This window comes from Bos indicus x Bos taurus, chromosome 13 (assembly GCF_003369695.1).
Source record: "Bos indicus x Bos taurus breed Angus x Brahman F1 hybrid chromosome 13, Bos_hybrid_MaternalHap_v2.0, whole genome shotgun sequence".
NCBI lineage: Eukaryota > Metazoa > Chordata > Mammalia > Artiodactyla > Bovidae > Bos > Bos indicus x Bos taurus.
Genome location: NC_040088.1, coordinates 31755459 through 31776803, shown reverse-complemented (window position 1 = coordinate 31776803; position 21345 = coordinate 31755459). Strand labels below are relative to the sequence as shown.

General features: G+C 38.1%; 1 protein-coding gene across 2 annotated transcripts in view; it reads right to left on the bottom strand.

Annotated features, from left to right (window-relative positions):
• ATRN (attractin) overlaps positions 1-21345 on the bottom strand; it is a 189437-nt gene that overhangs the window by 57015 nt on the left and 111077 nt on the right. For both annotated transcript variants that reach the window (XM_027559351.1, XM_027559350.1), the window contains exons 19-24: positions 15283-15420; positions 12176-12269; positions 9604-9656; positions 4424-4518; positions 2125-2203; positions 379-536 (exon numbers count right to left, since the gene is read on the bottom strand). In XM_027559351.1, coding sequence (XP_027415152.1) covers positions 379-536; positions 2125-2203; positions 4424-4518; positions 9604-9656; positions 12176-12269; positions 15283-15420 — 617 coding nt within the window. The remainder of the gene's footprint in view (positions 1-378; positions 537-2124; positions 2204-4423; positions 4519-9603; positions 9657-12175; positions 12270-15282; positions 15421-21345) is intronic.

The window sequence follows — 21345 nt, the reverse complement described above, 5'->3', positions numbered from 1 at the left end:
TATTTGTTTGCTTCACTTATAGCCACCTTACTCATTCCAGAATTGAAGCTCTTTGTGTAGCTCTACAGGCTTTTAAGTGGCAAGTCCTCAAGAAATAAATGAGAAGAAATGAAGAAATGAATAGTTATAATTACCAAATCTGTTATACACCAACTTGCTTTCAAAAGTGCTTATAAATTTCCTTCACAAGTGATTTAAGCTAGCCCCACTACAATCTTCTTTATGGTCTGTGCTCAGCACTCCTTTATCACAGATATCACAAAGGCAAAGCAGCATTAATATTGTACATCTCATTTACAGTTAAGTTACACATTAGTGAATTTAAGTCTCCACTACAGAGATTTCACCACCTTTGTAAGATGTAAAAGCACTTCTTACCTGAATTTTGATGGGCCAGGTGAAATTACTGACATAAACAAAGAAAGTGATATTTGGGTGGTTGCGAAAATCAAACTTCTCATTAGAGAAACTATCTTTGTACTCCTTAATGTTGGTTTTTGAAACAACAGGCATCTCTTCTCCAGCTTGGGTTCCAGCTGTTAGAAAGAATAGAATGAAATAAAGAGATTTTTTTTTTTTGGAGCAGAATCTGCCCTCACTAATAATAATGATAGTAGTTAGAATTTATTAAACGCTGTGTTCCAGAAATAGCACTTAACTCAATCTCATTTAATTCTAACAATTATTATCCTCCTCATTTACACATCAGAAAACGTAGGTTCAGGAAAATTAAGAAACTGATTCAGATCACACAGCTAGGAAGAGTTTGGATTTAAAGCTGGGTAGGCTGATACACAAGCCTGTGCCCTCAACCCAAATGGTTTTACCAGGAACCCCTACAACTTCTCCCACAGAAAAAGACGGCAGTAATTTTGAAGCAATGGCATTCACTCTGCCCACTTCACCTGCTTTGAATTTACCCCCTTAAACCTGTTTGGCAGTGCTCCAGATCCCCCATACAAGGGACACAGATTCAGCCATCACTTCCTAACTAGCAGTGACCCTAAGTCTCCACACTAGCAGTGAGGAAGGAGTTTTAGGGGTCACTCAGTCCCTTCTGCTACCAACTACAACTGACTTTAAATCCCCCTGACCTGATATAAACTCATTCTATTCCCAAGTAGTCCTTCAACATTCAATAGTGTCCCTCAGCCAGGAATTCTAGCGTTTATAAAGACTCATTAAACAGGCTTTTCCCATGGCTGGAGTCCGACTGTCATTGGAAATCAATCACATGTTCAGGGATGCTACCTTTCTCCAAACAAAGACTCTGACATGATAAACACAAAGTGATGTGCAAAGTAATGTTTTTATTTGGTTTCAGTCTAACTGGTCATATTTTGACCAAAAGACAGTATTGTGACAGTAATAATGATGATGAAACATAATTACCATTTGATGAGAATTTACCATTTCTAGCACTACACTGAGTACTTCATTTATTATCTCATTTAATCCTCAGGATATTCTACATGGCTGGGTATTTTTATTATCTCATTTCATACTTGAGTAAACTGGCTCAGAAAGCATAGTTGAAGTAACAGGCAGAATTCAAATCCAGGTCCACTGAGCTATTTCTTAACTACTATATCAGGGCCACCTCTTTCCTTAGTAGATTTTGTGCCCAGCAGATCTTCTTTAGTAAATCATAGTAAGGTAAACAAGACAGCAAAAGCTTTGCTCATAAAGCTTTATTTAATTCCCAAAGCACATTTTTCTCTGAACCCACTAAAATCTCATTCTATTAAAAATGTTGCATTTTTCACTTCTGAAGCATGGATGATAATGGTAGTGCCAGAGCAGTGGCTGCAGCAATGGTATTAATGGTGTTAGCCAGGTGAGGTAGTGAGCATGTACTGGTCTTGATACCATGGCAGGCACTGACAGGTACAGCTGAATTTAATCTACACAACTGCAGGAGATAAGTAGTATTACTTTCTTTTTAAGATGAAAAATCCTAAGGGTCTGGAGATAGGTTTTAGATGCTTGCTCAAGGTCTTCCAGCTAATAACTAGCAAAGGGTTAGGGTTTCAAATCCATCTGTCTGTCTCCACAGCCCCTTTTCTCAACTCTTTCTCAATCAATTATCTCCACTTAGAAGGTCTTCTCTAGGTGTGTCTTTACCTGAGAAGCTGGCAGCCCAGGTGATGTTGAGGTTGAAGTTTTTGGAGGCATTGATGAACATGTCCAAATCCCTGTTTTGCTGGTGAGATGTACAAATAATTAGAAAATTAATTACTGTAATAGTTTCTTGGTTTTAAAGCGGTAGTTCAATTTTACTCCTCTCAACTTTCTTAGTTACAAATAAACTTTTTAATGTCTTAAGAGAAACTCAACGTTTAAAAGACAGCAAAATTTTTAACCTTAAGATAAGCAATATACCCCAAACAAGTTTCATTTCCCTCCCATAAAAGTAGGAGATGTAATGCTTTATCAAATGCCAAACTCTATGAAAAAGTATCTTTTAAAAAAAGACCCTCACCAGAGCACAATGACCTACATCCTGTGACCCATATAAGGGGAATCAGTTTCTTAAGGATCCTTTGGGCAGCCTTTTCCAAATGTCTGGAGAGTAAGACACTTGATCAACTGTCATTTATAAATCAAATCTATGTAGTTCTGAACCCATAGATTAAATACAGTGTAAAGTTCTCCAAAATGGAAATGGTTTTTAAGAAACAGCACATAAAGCTGAAATAAACTAAATTTTAACTTTTCTTTTTAATTTTAAAACTTTTGATTGTCTTCACCCATGATTAAGAACATTTTTCTCTCACTAAAAATATTATTTCAAGAGAAATGACAAAATATGCTTTATTATCTTTGAAAACTTTGTATACCACTTACAGATACAGCAATTTGAAGAGCTAGTTTAATTTATTTTGACTCTTGGTTTTAATGACTGAAAAAGGTGTCTTTGAGCAATGTTCTGGGCCACCTGGAAAAAGAGCACTGTCAGCTGTGCTAGGGAAATCATGATACTAATTTTTAGTTTTCCCTAAAACTTGGCTAATAAATCTCTTTCTTGGGGTCAAAAAATTGTTGTTCCAAATGAGTCAGATGCTGTATTTTGTATTTTTGAATGCAATCTTGCTGAAATTCTTCACACTGAGAAACTTTAAAACGGGTTAGAAAATAAAGGTTTTAAAGAGCATTCTTTTGATAGTTTTTCAGCATAAAAATTATAACAATGGAAGCATTTCCAAACAGCTATTTTCAAAACATGATTTCCAAACCAGAAGTTCCTCTCATAAAGCAGTTACCTTCTCATTTATTGATAAAGCCTCACCATCCTCTTGAAGGGACAGCTCAAGTGTATATCTACATATTTGGCCACGTTGCGGCAGGTAGGATCTTAGTTCCCTGACCAGGTAATTACTAGCAATTACTTCTTTCCACGGAAAGGATTAGTAAACTTGAAATCCTGGTGCTTTTGTAAAAAACAAGACATATACACTGTATAACTCTGGAATATAAAAACAAGTCTTACTTTCATTTAATTGTAAACATCCCATACAGGACTTCATTTTTCTACTGATTTATTTATTTCTTAAATTTAACCATGCTTGCTGATAACATGTTATCAAAGGAATATACTTTGGCTTATTATCATATTGTTTTCCATGTATTGTTATATTTATCATATTTTTGTAATGGTAAATGGCTTTGTGTATATTGATAAGAAGAAGCCTCCAAGGAAGCGCCTAAATAATTTATCACCAAGTTTAGTAAAATTTCATTATGTACCAGAGTAGGTATTACATGACTTCACATCTCATTGAAGAAATCATACAGGTGTGTGTTCATGTTCTGGACACTTCACTTTTAAATGTCACACTGTGTTGGCTCCCTTTTACTTCTAGGTAACACTTCATGGCATGCTGGGGTTCACCATTAACAATAGACATAAAAATATTTTTTAAACAGTTATTTAGTAGTAATTTCAATTATTTCTGGCTGACTTCTTATGGGCAACTAAGTCTTCACTGTTTTAACTTCCTAATGCGGCTAAGAACTCATTCTAGGAGCTTAAGTGTTACCTCTGCCTGCATCACTGGTATTAATTTCTATTTTAAAGCAGGAAAATTGGGTTCTGCCACTGCCCCACTAACAAGGAAGTTCCCCTTGCAGTCTCCTCTCCTTTCCTGTATGGGGCTGTGATGGGCTGATGGATAAACCAAATACACGTGGAGTCAATTTCAGTCTGTGTATCAGACCATGGTAAATATTAACAACACCATTCTTACCTTTTAACTAGAAAGGAAATAAGATGGAGAGTCTAACACTTCTTTCCTGTACCTCTAAACATTATCCTGTGGACTCCACTCTGGAGACCACTGCTAAGGCAGTGCTTCTATCCATAATAACCAAGGAAAAGATCCACACAAATTCAAAACAAAGTAAGAAGACTTTTACGTCTTACTTCATCAGGTGTCGCCACAAAATTGATGGCTGTGTAATAGCGGTCATCTTCCTGGGATAGGCTAAAGGTGAACTGATAGTCAATAAGAAGAGTATCTATGGAAAAAAAGAAACGTGTATTTAAAAACTGAAACAAAACACAGTATGTCTCTGGAGATAGAGATCGATTTTCTCATAAATATTCAATAGCCAGGGAAGTACTTTTAGCAAAGTTGTGAGCGGTAATGTTTGACTTAACCCACCAAAACCTCCTTGTATCATGACCCTGGTTGAGATTTTAGGCTCCCACTAAACTTACCTATAAATATTAATTGATCATCTATTCATGCTTAAAGATACAAAGCTATAAATTAATGGTATAAAATAAATCAAAACTCCATGTAAAAATGGTTGACTCCAGGTCCAGGGCAAGGAATACCTGTCTCAGTTAACTTATTCTAGAAAGCAAGGAAGCATTCAAAGACTAATGTAGCAAAAGAACAGAGGTTGAAAATGAGCCTACTGGCTAAACATGGTATAATTTAATTCTAAAAAGTATTGCACAACTCAACAACTTGATTTGAAAATGGGCAAAAGCCTTGAATAGATATTTTTCCAAAGATATACAAATTGCCAATAAACTCATGAAAGGGTACTTACTTAACATCACTGATCATTAGAGAAATACAAATCAAAACCCAATGAGATATCATATCATCTATAGTAGAACGGCTACTACCAAAAAAAGTGTTGGTGAGGATGTGGAGAAATTGGAACTGTCATGTACTACTAGTGGGAATGATGCACCTACTCTGAAAAACAGTATGACAGTTCCTCAAAAAATTAAAAATAGAATTACTGAATGATCCAGCATTTCCACTTCTGAGTATATACCAAAAAAAACAGAAAGGAGGATGCTGAAGGGCTATTCATACAACCATGTTCATAGCAGTCAAAGAAATTATAGCCCAATAGTGGAAGCAATCCAAATGTCCATCAAAAGAAACATGGATAAACAAAATGTGGTATATACAACGGAATATCACTCTCAGTCTCAAAGAAAAAGGAAATTCTGACACATGCAATAACATGAATGAACCTTGAAGACATTATGCTAAATGAGATAAATAAATAAACAAGAAGACAAATATTGTGTAATTCCACTTATATGAGGTACCCAGGTACCAAATTCACAGAAAGTAAAATGGTGATTGCTAGTGGGTAGGGTAAGAGGGGAATGGGGAGTTGTTTACAAGTTTATATTTCACTACTCAAAAGATGGCCAAATGATTTTCCAAAGTGGAAAACCATTTTATATTCTCACAAAAACTTTATAAGCATTTTGATTTCTCCACATCACTGCTATTGGCTTTTATTTTTCAAGACAGAAATATATTAAATGTACTAGATTACAAAAAATTAATTGATGTGGTTTCAGGTTCCACACTATAAACTAACCTCTAAGAAATGATCAGCTGCCTGGTTTTGGTACAGTATCAAAGGATGACATCCATGAGTTCAGTTCAGTCACTCAGTCGTGTCTGACTCTGCGACCCCATGAACTACAACACACCAGGCCTCCCTGTCCATCACCAACTTCCAGAGTTTACTCAAACTCATGTCCATTGAGTCAGTGATGCCATCCAATAATCTCATCCTCTGTCACCTCCTTCTCCTCCTGCCTTCAATCTTTCCCAGGATCAAGATCTTTTCCAATGAGTTGGCTGTTTGAATCAGGTGGCCAAAGTACTGGAGCTTCAACTTCAGCATCAGTCCTTCCAATGAGTATTCAGGGTTGATTTCCTTTAAGGTTGACTGGTTTGATCTCCTTGCTGTCCAAGGGACTCTCAAGAGTCTTCTCCAGCACCACAGTTCGAAAACATCAATTCTTTGGCACTCTGCCTTCTTTATCATCCAGTTCTTGTATCTGTACATGACTACTTGAAAGACCATAGCCTTGACTATACAGATCGTTGCCAGCAAAGTGATGTCTTTGCTTTTTAATACACTGTCTAGGTTTGTTGCAGCTTTCCTGCCAAGAAGAAAGCGTCTTCTAATTTTATGGCTGTAGTCACCACCTACAGTGATTTAATAGCCCAGGAAGAGGAAATTTGTCATTGTTTCCATTTTTTCCCTATCTGTTTGCCATGAAGTGATGGGACCTCATGCCATGATCTTAGTTTTTTTTAACATTGAGTTTTAAGCTGGTCTTTTCACTCTTCTCTTGCACCCTCAAGAGGCTTTTTAGTTCCTCTTCACTTTCTGCCATTAAAGTGGTATAATCTGCATATCTAAGGTTGTTGACATTTCTCCTGGCAATCTTGATTCCAGCTTGTGATTTATCCAGCCCTGCATCTCCTATGATGTGCTCTGCCTGTAAGTTACATAAGCAGATGACAGTAAACAGCCTTGTCATACTCCTTTCTCAATTTTGAACCAGTCAGTTGTTCCATATGCGGTTCTAACTGTTGTTTCTTGAGCCACATACATACTTCTCAGGAGACAGGTAAGATGGTCTGGTATTCCCATCTCTTTAAGAGTTTTCCAGTTTGTAATGATTCACGCTGTCAAAGGCTTTAGTGTAGTCAATGAAACAGAGGTAGGTGTTTTTCAGGAATTTCCTTGCTTTCTCTATGATCCAGCAAATGCTGGCAATTTCATCTCTGGTTCTTCCATTTTCTAAACCCAGCTTGAATATCAGGAAGTTCTCAGTTCATGTAATGCTGAATCCTAGCTTGAAGGATTCTGAGCATAATCTTACTAGCATTCGAAATGAGTGCAACTGTCCAGTAGTTTGAACATTCTTTAGTACTGCTCTTCTTGGGAACTGGAATGAAGATTCACCTCTTCCAGTCGTGTGGCCACTGCTGGGTTTTCCAAATTTGCTGACATATTGAGTGCAACACCTTTATAGCATCATCTTTTAAGATTTTAAATAACTCTACTGGAATTCCATCACCTCCAGTAGCTTTCTTTATTGCCATCAGTGCTTCCTAAGGCCCAGTTGACTTCACACTCCAGAAAGTCTAGCTCTGGGTGAGTGACCACACCATCTGGGTCATTAAGATCTTTTTTGTACAGTTCTTCTGTGTATTCTTGCCACCTCTTCTTGATCTCGTCTGCTTCTATTAGATCTTTACCGTTTCTGTCCTTTACTGTGCCCGTCTTTGGATGAAATGTCCCTTTGATATTTCCATTTTTCTTAAAGAGCTCTCTAGTCTTCCCTTTCTGCTGTTTTCCTCTATTCCTCTGCATTGTTCATTGAAGAAGGCCTTGTTTCTCCTTGCTATTCTCTGGAACTCTGCATTAAGTTTGGTGTATCTTTCCCTTTCTCCCTTTCCTTCCTCAGCTATTTTTTAAAGCATCCTCAGACAACCACTTTGCCTTCCTGCATTTGACTTTTTGGGGGATATTTTATTTGCTGCCTCCTGTACAATATTCTGAACCTCTGTCCATACCTCTTCAGGCACTCTGTTTACTAGATTTAATCCCTTGAATCTATTCCTCACCTTCACTGTATATTCATAGGGGATCTAAGTTGTACCTGACTAGCCTAGTGGTTTTCCCCACTTTTTAGTTTAAGCCTGAATTTTGCTGTAAGAAGCTGATCTGAGCCACAGTCAGCTCCAAGTCTTGTTTTTTTCTGACTGTATACAGCTTTTCCATCTTTGGCTACAAATAATGTAATCAATCTGTACTAACCATTTGGTGATGTCCATGTGTAAAGTCGTCTTGTGTGTTGTTGAAAACAGGTGTTTGATATGATCAGTGTGCTCTCTTGGCAGAATTCTGTTAGCCTTTGCCCTGCTTCACTTTGTACTCCAAAGCCAAACTTGCCTGTTACTCCAAGTATCTCTTGACTTCCTACTTTTGCATTCCAATCTCCTATGATGAATAGCACATCTGGTCAAGACTCCGCAATCCAATGCAGGTGGCATGGGTTCGAGCCCTGGTCCTGCATGCCGAATGGTGCATCAGAAACAACAACAAAAAACCACTCTGTCCTTTTCAACTATATCTGGTGGGGCCAGGTTTTGTGTGTGTGTGTGTGTCTGTGTGTGTGTGTACTTCAACCAAAGAGACACAGCGCAACAGACTGAATGCAGAAGCAGATATAAGAATCCAGTTTACTTCTGTTAAGCTGCGGTACTGGCTTTTGATTTCAATAATACTAGGGGTATATCTCACTGTGGTTTTAACACACATATCCCAAATGTCTAATAATGTTATCTATTTTTTCATGTGCTTATTGGCAATTCATTTATCTTCTTTGGTGAAATGTCTTTCCAAATCTTTGCCTGTTTTTAACTGACACTGTCCCCTTATTCAGTTGTAAGAGTTCTTTATATATTCTGAACATAAATTTTTAATCAAAAATATGCTTTGTAAACATTTTCCTTAGTCTGTAGGTTGTTTTTAGTTGTTTAGTTTTTAACTGGTATTTTTTAAAACACAGGTTTAGTCCCAAATCAAATTTTTTTTCTTTTATGAATTGTGATTATATGCAAGGTCATGAAGTTTTTCTCTTGTTTTTTCTAGAAAAAACACATTTATTAAGTTCTAGGTGGACGTGAATTTTGAAGGGATGCTATTTAAACCCAGATGGTATGGGTATACAATCATAGTAGAATATGAAAACATTAGCTCATTTTTCTCTGGTTCCATAATTTGGCCTAGTATGTAGATTCTCATATAGGAAGAAAATGCATTTATCTACAAGGATCTGGTTTACCATGCATTGTTAGTCATTAGACATTTTATTTTACATATTAATTCCTAAAGAGGTGGTTAACACAAATCAGTTTCAGAGAGAATGATAACTTCAACTATATTTTTAGAATTCTGTTTATGGTCAATCCTAAAATATGAAATGTGATGACCCCCAAGCAGATAATGGCAAATGAAATAAGGTTTCAAGAGAATACAAATAAGGAAAGCCAGAGATTTTTATCTCTGTACTCTTCTCTGATAACTGCTACAGACATATTAATATAAACCACAACCAGACTTAAAGCAACTTAAAATAATGTTCACATATGAGTTAAATTTAGTAGAATATGACACATCAAATTAAGAGTCACTTCCATGGGTGGTTACTATATTCCTATAGCACCTACCATTCTCAAACCATATTAAAGAAAATAATGAAGTTTTATTGAATTACTTTCCTTCTAGACAAAGAAGAACTGCAAAAACACTTACAATAACACGTTCCTTTGAGAGGGTTTCCTTGGTATCGATTTTCTACCTCACATCTAGGGGAAAAAATGAAGATTATTTTCTATTGTTATCTACATTCAATAGTGAATCTACATTCACTTTAAAATCAAGCGGGTCCTTTTATATAAACTATACTTTTTTGAGTCAGTACAATTACATTCTTCACTGTTGCCCAAATCAGATGGACTAACAAGAGTCTGCATTCATTTTCAATGTTGACTGCCCAGCAGTTCACACCACCAACAACCAATAAACATTTACTAAAGCATATAAGATAAATTCAAATAAAATATTATTTAGATCTTATTTTTTATCATGAAAACACATTTTCACTTTTGTATGGACAAATATTCTTCTAAAAGTGCAGTTAAAGCATTTTTCAAATCGATTTACCTGTGGTTAGTTGCTAATAAAGTTGTAAGCTTTTATCCATCTTGGAATGTGTACGTGTGGATAAGACTGTGACAAAGGCAAACTGTTTAGATGAGACTATGCCAAAAGATGTAAATAGTGGCTGAGTGAAAGAAAAACATATCCTACATATGTTTTTCTCCTAGGGCCATCTAGCTCTCAGTTTTTATTACTGCAATAAAATCAGGGCTGTTGTTGAAAAATAAATACATAAATAAAAATAATTTTTTTCATATATTCATTTCTCACATTTCCTGTTCTCCATAGATAAATTGAACCTGTTCTTTAAACACAAGTGAGAGAAGGCTAAACACCAAGGATCACTTAAAAAAAGACAAACGACCAAAACTAAAAACTCTTGGATATGGTTCACCAGTCTGGAGAAAAAGAGTTCTAGTCAAAAAGAATTATTAATTTCCCCATAAATATCATCCATGAACATCAGTAAAACCCAAGCTCCCACTTAACAAAGTGATTCAGGAAGGCACAATAGCTAGGAACCATGATGAAAGGAGGGGAAAGCTTGAGTTAAGCACTTTTCCCAAATAAATAATTCAAGGATGTTTTATGTCTTTTTATCTAGTATTACCAGCACTTGTTTATATCTAAAATTTCCTAAAAATAAAGTCTTTCACTGAACCTACACCTCATTTCTTCATTGTATACCATTAACAGAAGGCAGGGGTGGTTAAATTTGCTCTATTACATTTTTGTGTTTAAAGGAACCTAGATTTAAAAACTAAATTTAATCTCTGATTAGACTTTTCTTTATGTATTGGCTTCTGCTGCTGCTGCTAAGTCACTTCAGTCATGTCCGATTCTACGCGACCCCATAGATGGCAGCCCACCAGGTTCCCCCGTCCCTGGGATTCTCCAGGCAAGAACATTGGAGTGGGTTGCCATTTCCTTCTTCAGTACAAAAACAGGAAACATATATATTACTATAAAATATAGACAGAGCAATTTCCTCCTGAATGCCACTATCAAAGTCTGAATCACTGGTGACGTTACTAGCATTTTTTAAGAAAAACAAAATTTACCAGTGACTATCTGCTTATATAAAGCTGAAACTCCAGTACTTTGGCCACCTCATGCGAAGAGTTGACTCATTGGAAAAGACTCTGATGCTGGGGGGGATTGGGGGCAGGAGGAAAAGGGGACGACAGAGGATGAGATGGCTGGATGGCATCACCAACTTGATTGACGTGAGTTTGAGTGAACTCCGGGAGTTGGTGATGGACAGGGAGGCCTGGCGTGCTGCGATTCATGGGGTCGCAAAAAGTCGGACATGACTCAGCGACTGAACTGAACTGAACTGATCTGCTTATATCAGGTTAATGTTTTGATACTACTAAACATTTTTCTCAAGTCTCTGCTTGAGAGAATGGGTGAAACTACAACTTGTTTCATAAGGTTTTCTGGTGAGGCAGAAAGAAAATGAGGAACAATCTCTCGTTTCAACTCACCAGGACACTAAAAACAATTATCACTAAAAACAACTCACTATTGACAGATGGAGGAAATGGGGCTTAACACAGTTAAGTGATTTGCTTTTACAGCACCCTAGTCAGTTGGAGGCACAGCCAGGGTGAATCTCCAAATCTGCCTGATGCTGTTTGCATCTTCATGGATGGAGACCCCAAACTCTTCCCTGGATGATGTTTGATATATATCACCAAGAAAAATGCTAGAACAGGGAGGGATGTGTTAAAAGCAAGAGGAACTCTCTACAATTAGACAACCAAAATGTTAAATAAAATCTTGTCCTGGAATACCAGTTCTTCCAACTCTATCTTTTAAGAAAATCTCCTGACATGACAAAAATAGAGCCTTTACTGAAAAGACTAATCCAAATCAACAACCCAGGAATTGTGTCACTCAAACATAAAAATGTGATTTAAAGAGCCATTAAGGAATTACTGCTAAACTGACAACCTCCTCAGTATGGAGGGTGACTAAATTAGACCTATCTGAAGCAGAAAGGGGAAAATTTCAAATCAATCGACTTGAGGATTCCTCAGAGCCCATGGAAACAAGGCCCAGTGAAGAGGGTGGCTCTTGGGGTTCAGGCAGTTTCACAGCCCCTTCACACTCCCTGGTGAGGTGTGGATGGTGCCAGGAGTCCCAGAAGTGTGGTACTTACAGCTGACATTCATCCCCCTTGACGCCCTTGGTGGTGCAGAAGCACTTGCCCGTGTTGGTATTGCATAGCGACGCATGTCCATTGCACCTGCATGCTGGGGAAAAGGAAAAGGACGGGGTGGTCACAACTGGCTTAAAAGATAACCACTATCAGACTTTCCCCCAAACAAGTAATTCTGTCTGAATTGGATTCAACTGGAAAGATAGGTAAAATAAAAGCATTCATTTAATAGGTAAAATTCTTTTTTTTCAAGCTGGTGATATATCTCAAATAATGTCAGAGCCAACATTAAAGGAGTCAAAGTCATCAGTCAGGATGAAAGAGAACATCAGTGTCCACTGCCATTTGAGGCCGTGCCTCTTTGGGATGTAACAGACTCTATTACGATTCTATCACGATTCTTTCATCTACTCAATAAACATTTCTGAAGCATCTTCAGTGTGGGCACACAGACACAATCTCTGTCCCCATAGAGACCTCTGAGCAATGACTGCTCCCCGTAGGGAGGGTTGGTCTGGCTAGGCTCTGCCAATAGCCGCATTTCAAATCATACCAGGGCTCAGAGCTGAGAGTGGATTCCAATGGCAGGTCATGTTTCAGAGGCCCTCCAGGATTCAGCACCCTTGCCTGCCTTCTTAGCCTTCAGACCAAATGACTCTTGTCATCTCCCTCCTCTAGCCACCTTTCATCTCCACCTTTCATCCAACACCTGTGTGTGACCTATGACAAACTTTTTACTCCAGCTGAAATAAATGATCTTTTCCTTCAATAGCTTTTCACTCGACAACCTGTTTTTCTGTGAATAAATTAAAAGTATTAGGCTAGAGATACGTATACTTTTAAAATAAATCCCATGGATAAAAAATATCACCCAAAGAAACCTATGAATAGAATAGTGCAGTGGTGAAGAAAATTTATGTTGCAGTGAGAAACACAAGGCTTTAACTCTGGGTTTCCTGAGAATGGAGAGAGGTGCAATGTATTAACAAAGCAAAGGCCTATCTATAGTCAATCTGCCCAGGTTTGAATTCAGGCCCCTCCATTTAGCTCCTTTTCTAAGTCAGCTTCCTCATTCATGTGATGGGGGTAATAATAATGCCTATCCTGTAGGATTTTGGGGAGGATTAAATGATATAAGACATGAATGAAATACAGTAGGCATTCAAAAAATCATCGCTGTTATCTAAAGATTAACGACTATACAGTTCTAAGAAGAAAACATTAAAGACTTGGTGCCACTTATATTATTTTTAAATTATGCTTTCTATTAAAGATTGTGACTCTGAAAAATAAAGCTAGCTCTATGTCCTGGAAACGGCTTCCTAGATGGCTCAGTGGTAAAGAATCCACCTGCCAATGCAGGAAACACAGGTTCAATCCTTGGTTCAGGAAGATTCCCTGGAGAAGGAAATGGCAACTCACTCCAGTATTGTTGCCTGGGAAATTCCATGGACAGAAGAGCCTAGCTTAGCAGGCTACACGATCCATAGGGTTGCAAGTAGTTGGACATGACTTAGCAACTAAACAACAATAACAGTAAGTTCTGGACAACTGTACTCTACCCCTACAAATACCACAGAGGAGAATGTAACTTTTTAAGATAACAGTTGAACATAACAGGGATGACAGCACCCTCATCACAGTGGTACAACTAGACCCAGCAGCTAAAGTCACATTTCCTGAATGTGGTTCTCAGCATGGCCAAATCTCACAGTGAGAGCTTGGTCAGGCTACTCTATCTTGGGGATAATAAAAGCACTGTTGTCTCAGGCAGCTGCCAGCACAATGCCTTGCATCAATATATATCAATCATTCAAAAATGTCAGGTACTCTTGATTACTAACTAATGGATGAAATCTATTCACAAGGAATAAAAAAGTATTTTTACTGAGTACCTTTTAATCTGAGCTTTACATAAGAATGGTAAGAAAGGACATCTGAAGAGTAATAATGATTGTTCACATCTACCTGTCACGTCCTGCTGACTGCTTTCATTTCAACAACCACGCTACTAACCCCATTTTACAGATGAGGAAAATGAATCCCAGAGAGGTTCCACTAGGACACTAGCTCTCTTCTAACTGCTCTGGAATCAGATTTTCAAGGGCCATGCTACAGAGTTTGGAGGTGGGACTTGGGGAGCAGTTAAGAGATTTTCCTTTCTTATTTTTTACCTCAGACCTGATGGATCTTTCCACTGAAAACTAGAACAAACCGAAAAGTAGTTTATTGGTATCACTAGTCATTTTAAAAAACAGAATTTTTGTGCTAACAATGAGTCTCCTTTTGCTTACAGGAATCTATCTGACATGTATGGGGAGACACAGGGCTACTTAAATCTTTAAAAATACTGGAAGTATTGAGGAGTCTAGCTCCTGGTTAAAAATCTACATGTGACTTTTGAGGCCCAACCATAGGCAACGATAAAGGTTTTCTCTGGTGGGCCTTACAGGGAAAGCTGTCTTCCCCACACCAGGCTGGGTGGAACTCTCTAGTGGAGAGTGAAATGAAATATTCTAGTGGAGATGAGTCAAGGGCTCAGGCCCCCTGGCCAGCCACTCTCTATCACATATTTGCATTCCTAGCTCTGCTAAGCCTCCTCATGGAAGAGGAGGGGAACCTCAAAGAGGCTTTTCCCACTCTCCGTCCCAGGTACTTCTCCACTCCTACTAGCCTTTCCATCCCCCCATCTCTCCACTCCAGGGTCCACAAAAGGCTTTCGCTGGACCTTTAGTCCAGGGCCCCCTCAATGGCATGTTGACCCCCAAGCCTATGCTAATTCACTTGATGCTCAAACAGCACACCATTCCAAGAAGGAAAGTAGAACAAGGGCAGTCAGAGCTCTCTCAGTGTAAGCCTTTTGCTTCCATCATCACAGTAACTGATTAAAGGCTTTAACTCCTTCATTTTTGACTAGATGCTTTAATATCTACTCTGACACTAGGTAGCTCTGTTCTCTCTCTTCCAGCTCAGCTGACCTCCTGACAAGTGTAACTTAAGAAAAGTATTATCTGAAACCAAGTGGCTTTCTTCCTCCAAGATAATCAAGACAAACAGATCATGTGCCACCTTGTTTGCAATCAGTGACCCTGAAAAATCTGACTTACGTTGACATTTTCCCCCGTTGGTTGGATCACCATAGAAGCCAGATATGCAGGTCTCACAGTGCTTGCCCGTGGTCAGGTTCTCACACTTCTCACAGATACTCTGATTAATGCATTTGCTGTGGCCATTGCACTGGCAAGCTAAAAGAAAGAATTTTAAGGGGTTTGTCCTATGGTAGAGCTGGGTGGAATACGTTCCACAAGATTTATTTGTAACCATCTATGCTCCTTATTGCTTCTAAAAACAATCATCAAAACTACCAAAAATTAGTTTGAGAAATAAGATCAAAACATCAGAAAAGAGCTAGTTCAGGAAAATCAGAAATATACTACAGCAAGGTAAAAGTTCATAGCCATTATAAAAAGTTTTTGTTGTTATTCACCTTAAAAATAATACATGCTCATGATAGTACATTAGAAAAATATAAGGAATTAGAAAAAAATCATATACAATTCCACCACCCAGAGATCACTGTCCATTTTTGGAATCTTTCCTTCCAGTATTTTTTTCTATACAGTTTTACATAGTTGTATTTATATTAATATTCAATTTTGATTTTTTAAAATGTAGATACAATTATTTTACATTATTTCATCTAACATAACAAAACTTTAAATGGTAGAATAATTTTTATGAAGCCAAATAGCTACTTAACCATTTCCTTACATTCTGATAGCCTGCTTTCAACTTTTCATTTTAGAAAAATAACCATCTTTATAAGTAAACATTTTTATAAGTGGAATTATTGATTCTTGATGCATACAGGACTTCACAACTAGAAAGAAATATGATGTGTGGACCTCTCAGGGCTGCTCAGGACAGCTGTGCACAGCAGAGTTCAGGTGGGGCCACTCATGTAGTGTACAATCTATAAGCAGACCTGTCTTTTCTTCTCTTCAGCTCTACTGAGATATAACTGACATGGAATACTATATAAATCTCAAGTGCACACTTAAAGTATACAATGTGTTGATTTGATAAAAACACTGAACAAATGCTTCTCTCTCTCTTCCCCTTCAAATTTCACTGAAAGTATAGAAGAAATGTAAAAGCAAGGGTTTGGGATAAGAGGAAAAAGTGCTATAAGAAGTAGAGAGGGATACTTCTGAAGCACTGAATTTCTAGAAGTATTCAGAATACCCCAAGTGGGGAGGCCCTTGGCACAATCATGAACATGCCAAACACATCCAGACACCTGGTCTGATGCTCCTTCCTCTCTTCACTGAGGGAGGAATAGAGACCATTCATCCACAGCCAGGGCAGACCAGAGTTGGAGAGTGCTGGTACTAGCTAGCCAGCCTTTCCCTTAGGACATCACACCACACCTTCACAACAGCTCAGTATACCCAGTACTCATAAGTCTAGACATTCAGTTAAAAATACAAATCAACCTTGAGGAATCACTAGTCTGAGAAAATTACCAAGCTAAAGGCATCACCAAGATCAACACGTGGAACAACTAACTCTGAAGGAAGGATCAGTGCAAGAAATTTAAGAGAATGAAAAATATTAACTTTTGTAAATTCAGGGAGGCTTGAGGGATCACTGCATTCATAAAATAAGAAAGCAAGCTCTGAAAAAACTTCACAATATTTAGAAACTTTGTAAAAAGAAAAGGATAAAATAAAATCAGACACAAAACAAAAACCATTCAAAAGGTTAAATAGGAAAACACATATAGCTAAAAGCTGCCTACAAGAAAATAATATGAACAGCTGTATGCCAAAAATTTGACTATTTAGATGAAATAGAAAGATTCCTATAAAATACAGGCTACCCAAACTGACTGAAACAGAAACAGAAATCTGCCTGTATTATACTTTACTTCCCTACTAAGTAGAGATTGGATGAATAATCAAAAATCTTTTCACAAAGAAAAATCCGAGCCCAGATGGCTTCACTGGTGAATTCTATCAACACTTCAAGAAGAATTAATATCAATCTTTTTGCAAAGTCTTTCAATAAATGCAAGAGGAGGGAACACTTCCCAACTCACTCTATGAAGTCAGTACTACCCTGGTACCAAAATCAGACAGGCATCCCAAGAAGGAAAACTACAGAACAGATCTATATCCTATATGAAAACAGACACGAAATACCCAACTAGAAAACTGAATCCATGTCAACGTATTGCAAAAACCACGACAATATTGTAAACCAATTAGCCTCCAATTAAAATAAATTTATTAAAAAAAAAACCTGAATCCAGCAACACAGTAAAAAGAATTATACATCATGAGCAAATGGGCTTTATTCCAGAGATGAAAGGCTGGTTTAATATCCTTAAATCAATTAGTATAATGTATAGTATTAATAAACTAAAGAACAAAACCACACGATTATCAAGATACAGAAAAATTATGTGACAAAATTCAGCACCCAATCATAGCCCTCAAAAAGCCAGGAAGAGAAGGAAAATTTCTCAACCTGATAAAGGACATGTATGAAAAAACTAAGGCCAATATCATATATAATGGAAAAAGACTGAACTCATTCTCCCTAAGATCAGGAACAAGACAATGATGTCCATTCTCATCACTTTTATTCAATATTGTACTGGAGTTTCTTGTCAGGCCAAATAGTCCTCCAAAAAAATTTTTTTTAAAGAAGGTGTCCAGATAGGAAACGAAAAAGTAAAACTGTCTTTTTTAGCAGACAATACAATCCCTGTATAAAGAAAACCCTAATCAACTAAAGAAATAGTAGAAATAATAGTTCAGCATGGTTGCATGACACAAGATCAACAAACAGAAATCAATTCTATTTCTAAATATATACTAACAATGAACAGTCAAAAAACAAAATTAAGATAATTCAATTCACAATACTTGAAGAAGCATAAAAATACTTTGCAGAGTAAATTTAACAAAACAAGCATAACATATAAACACTGAAAACTATAAAACATTGCTGAAAGAGAATAAAAAACTAAAGAAATAGAAAGACATTCCAGGTTTATAAACTAGAAGGCTTAATACTGTTAAAAAGGTGTGTGTGTGCTAAGTCAAAAAATGAAGATCATGGGATCTCGACCCATCATTTCATAGCAAATAGATGGAGAAACAATGGAAACAGTGACAGGCTTTATTTTCTTGGGCTCCAAAATCACTGTGGACCATGACTGCAGCCATGAAATTAAAAGATGCTGCCTCCTTGGAAGAAAAGCAATGATAAACCTAGACAGTGTATTAAAAAGCAGAAACATTACTTTTCCAACAAAGGTCCATGTAGTCAAAGCTATGGTTTTTCCAGTAGTCATGTACAGATGCGAGAGTTGAACCATAAATAAGTCTGAGTGCCGAAGAACTGATGCTTCTGAATTGTGGGTTGGAGAAAACTTTATAGAATCCCTTGCCTTGCACAGCAAGGAGATCAAACCGGTCAATCTTAAAGGAAATCAACTCTAAATATTCATTAGAAGGACTCATGCTGAAGCTGAAGCTCCAATACTTTGGCCGCCTGATGCAAAGAGCTGACTCATTAGAAAAGACCCTGAGGCTGGGAGAGATTGAAGGCACAAGGAGAAGGGGGTGGCAGTGGATGAGATAGTAAGACAGCACCACCGACTCAACGGACATAAGTTTGAGCAAACTCTGGGAAATGGCGAAGCACAGGGAAACCTGGTGTGCTGCAGTCCCTGGGGTCACAAAGAGTTGGATACGACAGAGCAACGGAACAACAAAGCACGCTAAGTTGCTTCAGTAGTGCCCAACTCTGTGCAACCCTATGGACTGTAGCCCACCAGGCTGTTCTGTTCATGGGATTCTCCAGGCAAGAATACTGGGGTGGGTTGCCGTGCCTTCCTCCAGGGGATCTTCCCAACCCAGGGGTCAAATCTCTCTCTTAGGTCTCTTGCATTGGCAGGTGGGTTCTTTACCACTAGCGCCAGCTGGGAAGCCCCATTAGGATGGCAATATACCCCCAAATGGTCTATAGATTCAGTGCAGTTATCTTATGAAATATCAGTTGGCTTTTTGTTGATGTTACTGAAACTGACAAATTCATCCTCAAAATGGAAATTCAAGGAACCCAGAACAGCCATGACCATTTAGAAAAATAAGAACAAAGTTTGAGGACTTAGGCTTCCCAATTTCAAAACTTACTACACTTACTACAAAGCTATAGAAATCAAGAGTATGATACTAGCATAAGGCCAGACATATGGTCAATGGAACAGAAATGAGAGTTCAGAAATAATTTCTTACATTCAACTGATTTTCAAAAAATGTGCTTCTAAAATTCAATAGTACACAAATGTCCTCCCAAAATTCAATAGTAAAAAATAGTCTTTTCAGCAAATGTTGCAGGAACAACTAGCTAACCACATGCAAAAATATAAGTTTGGGGAAAAAAAAAAAAAGATAAGTTTGGATGCCAACTTCACATCAGATACAAAAATTAACTCAAAATGAATTATGGACCTAAATACAAAGAGATAAATCTATATAACTTTAAAAGAAAATACAGGAGTAAACCTTTGTAATTTGGGGTTAGTTAGGCACTGATTCTCTTATACAATACCAAAAGCACACAGGGTAAAAGAATACTTTTGTATTTCAAAAGATACCATCAAGAAAGTAAAAAGAAACCCCATGGAATGGGAGAAAATATCTGCAAACTGTATATCTAATAAGGGGCTTGTATCTGGATTCACAAAGAACTCTTGTAGGTCAACAGTAAAATGATAATGCAATTTTTAAAACTGAGCAAAGAATTTGAATAGTTTTCCAAAGAAGACATACAAATGGCCAACAGGATGCTCAACTTCATTAGTCATTAAAGAGAAAGAGAAAGAGAACTTGCTCAGTTGCGTCCGACTCTTTGCAACCCTGTGGACTGTAGCCTACCAGGCTCCTCCATCCATGGGATTCTCCAGGCAAGAGTAGTGGAATGGGTTGCCATTTCCTTCTCCAGGGGATTTTCCGGGCCCAGGACTGAACCCAGGTCTCCTGCATTGCAGGCAGATGCTTTACCATCTGAGCCATCAGGGAATCGTTAGTCATTAGGGAAATGCATATCAAAATCACAGTGCTTGCCAAGTAGTCCAGTGGTTAAGAATCCTCCTGCCAATGCAGTGGACACAGGTTCAGTCCCTGGTGTGGGAAGATCCTACATGCAGCAGGGCAACTAAGACTATGCATGCTACTGAAGCCCGCATGCCTAGAGCCTGTGCTCTGAAACAAGTGAAGCCCCCACAACGAGAACCTCGTGCACCCCAAAGAAGGGTAGCCCCTGCTCACAACTAGAAGCCCATGTGCAGCAACAAAGACCTAGTACAGCCAAAACAAAACAAAAAAAACCACTGTGACATGCCATTTCTCATCTTCTCATACACCATAACAGCTACAATCAAACAAGTGTGATGAGGATGTGGGGAAATCTGAACCTTTCTAACACTGCTAGTGAGAATGAAAAATGGTACAGCTACTTCGTAAAACTTTGAACCCATCATTCCCCAATTTTGTCCCTGGTCCTAGGCAATCACTAATCTATTTATTGTCTCTAAATATCTGCCCTTTTTTGGACATTCCATATAAGTGATATGGGCTTCTCTGGTGGCTCAGATGGTGAAGAATCTGCCTGCAATGCAGGAGGTGCAAAAGACTCAGGTTCGATTCCTGGGTCAGGAAGATTCCCCCAGAGAAGGAAATTGCAACCCACTCCAGTATTCTTGCCTGGAAAATTCCATGGACAGAGGAGCCTAGTGGGCTACAGTCCATGGGGTCCCAAAGAAGTGGACATGACTGAGCGACTGACTCACCAAGTAACTTTCCTTATAGAAGTCTTCACAGTCCAGTAGTCAGGGGCACTGTCTGGCAGGATTTCAGAGAAATTCTTATCCACTAATCTCTTGGGAGTCTTTGCACCTGTCTAGCTTCTCCCAATTGTTCTGGCAGCCCATCAGTAATTTTGTGCATTTACTGGAAGTTTGAATCAAAGGCCACTTTCTCTGGTTTCTCAGGGCAGCTACCCCAGCAGATCAAGGCTCAAATTTTACATCAACTCAAAGTTGATTCCTTCTTGCATCAACCACTGGGAGTGATAGAAAGGAGGAAGGATTGGGA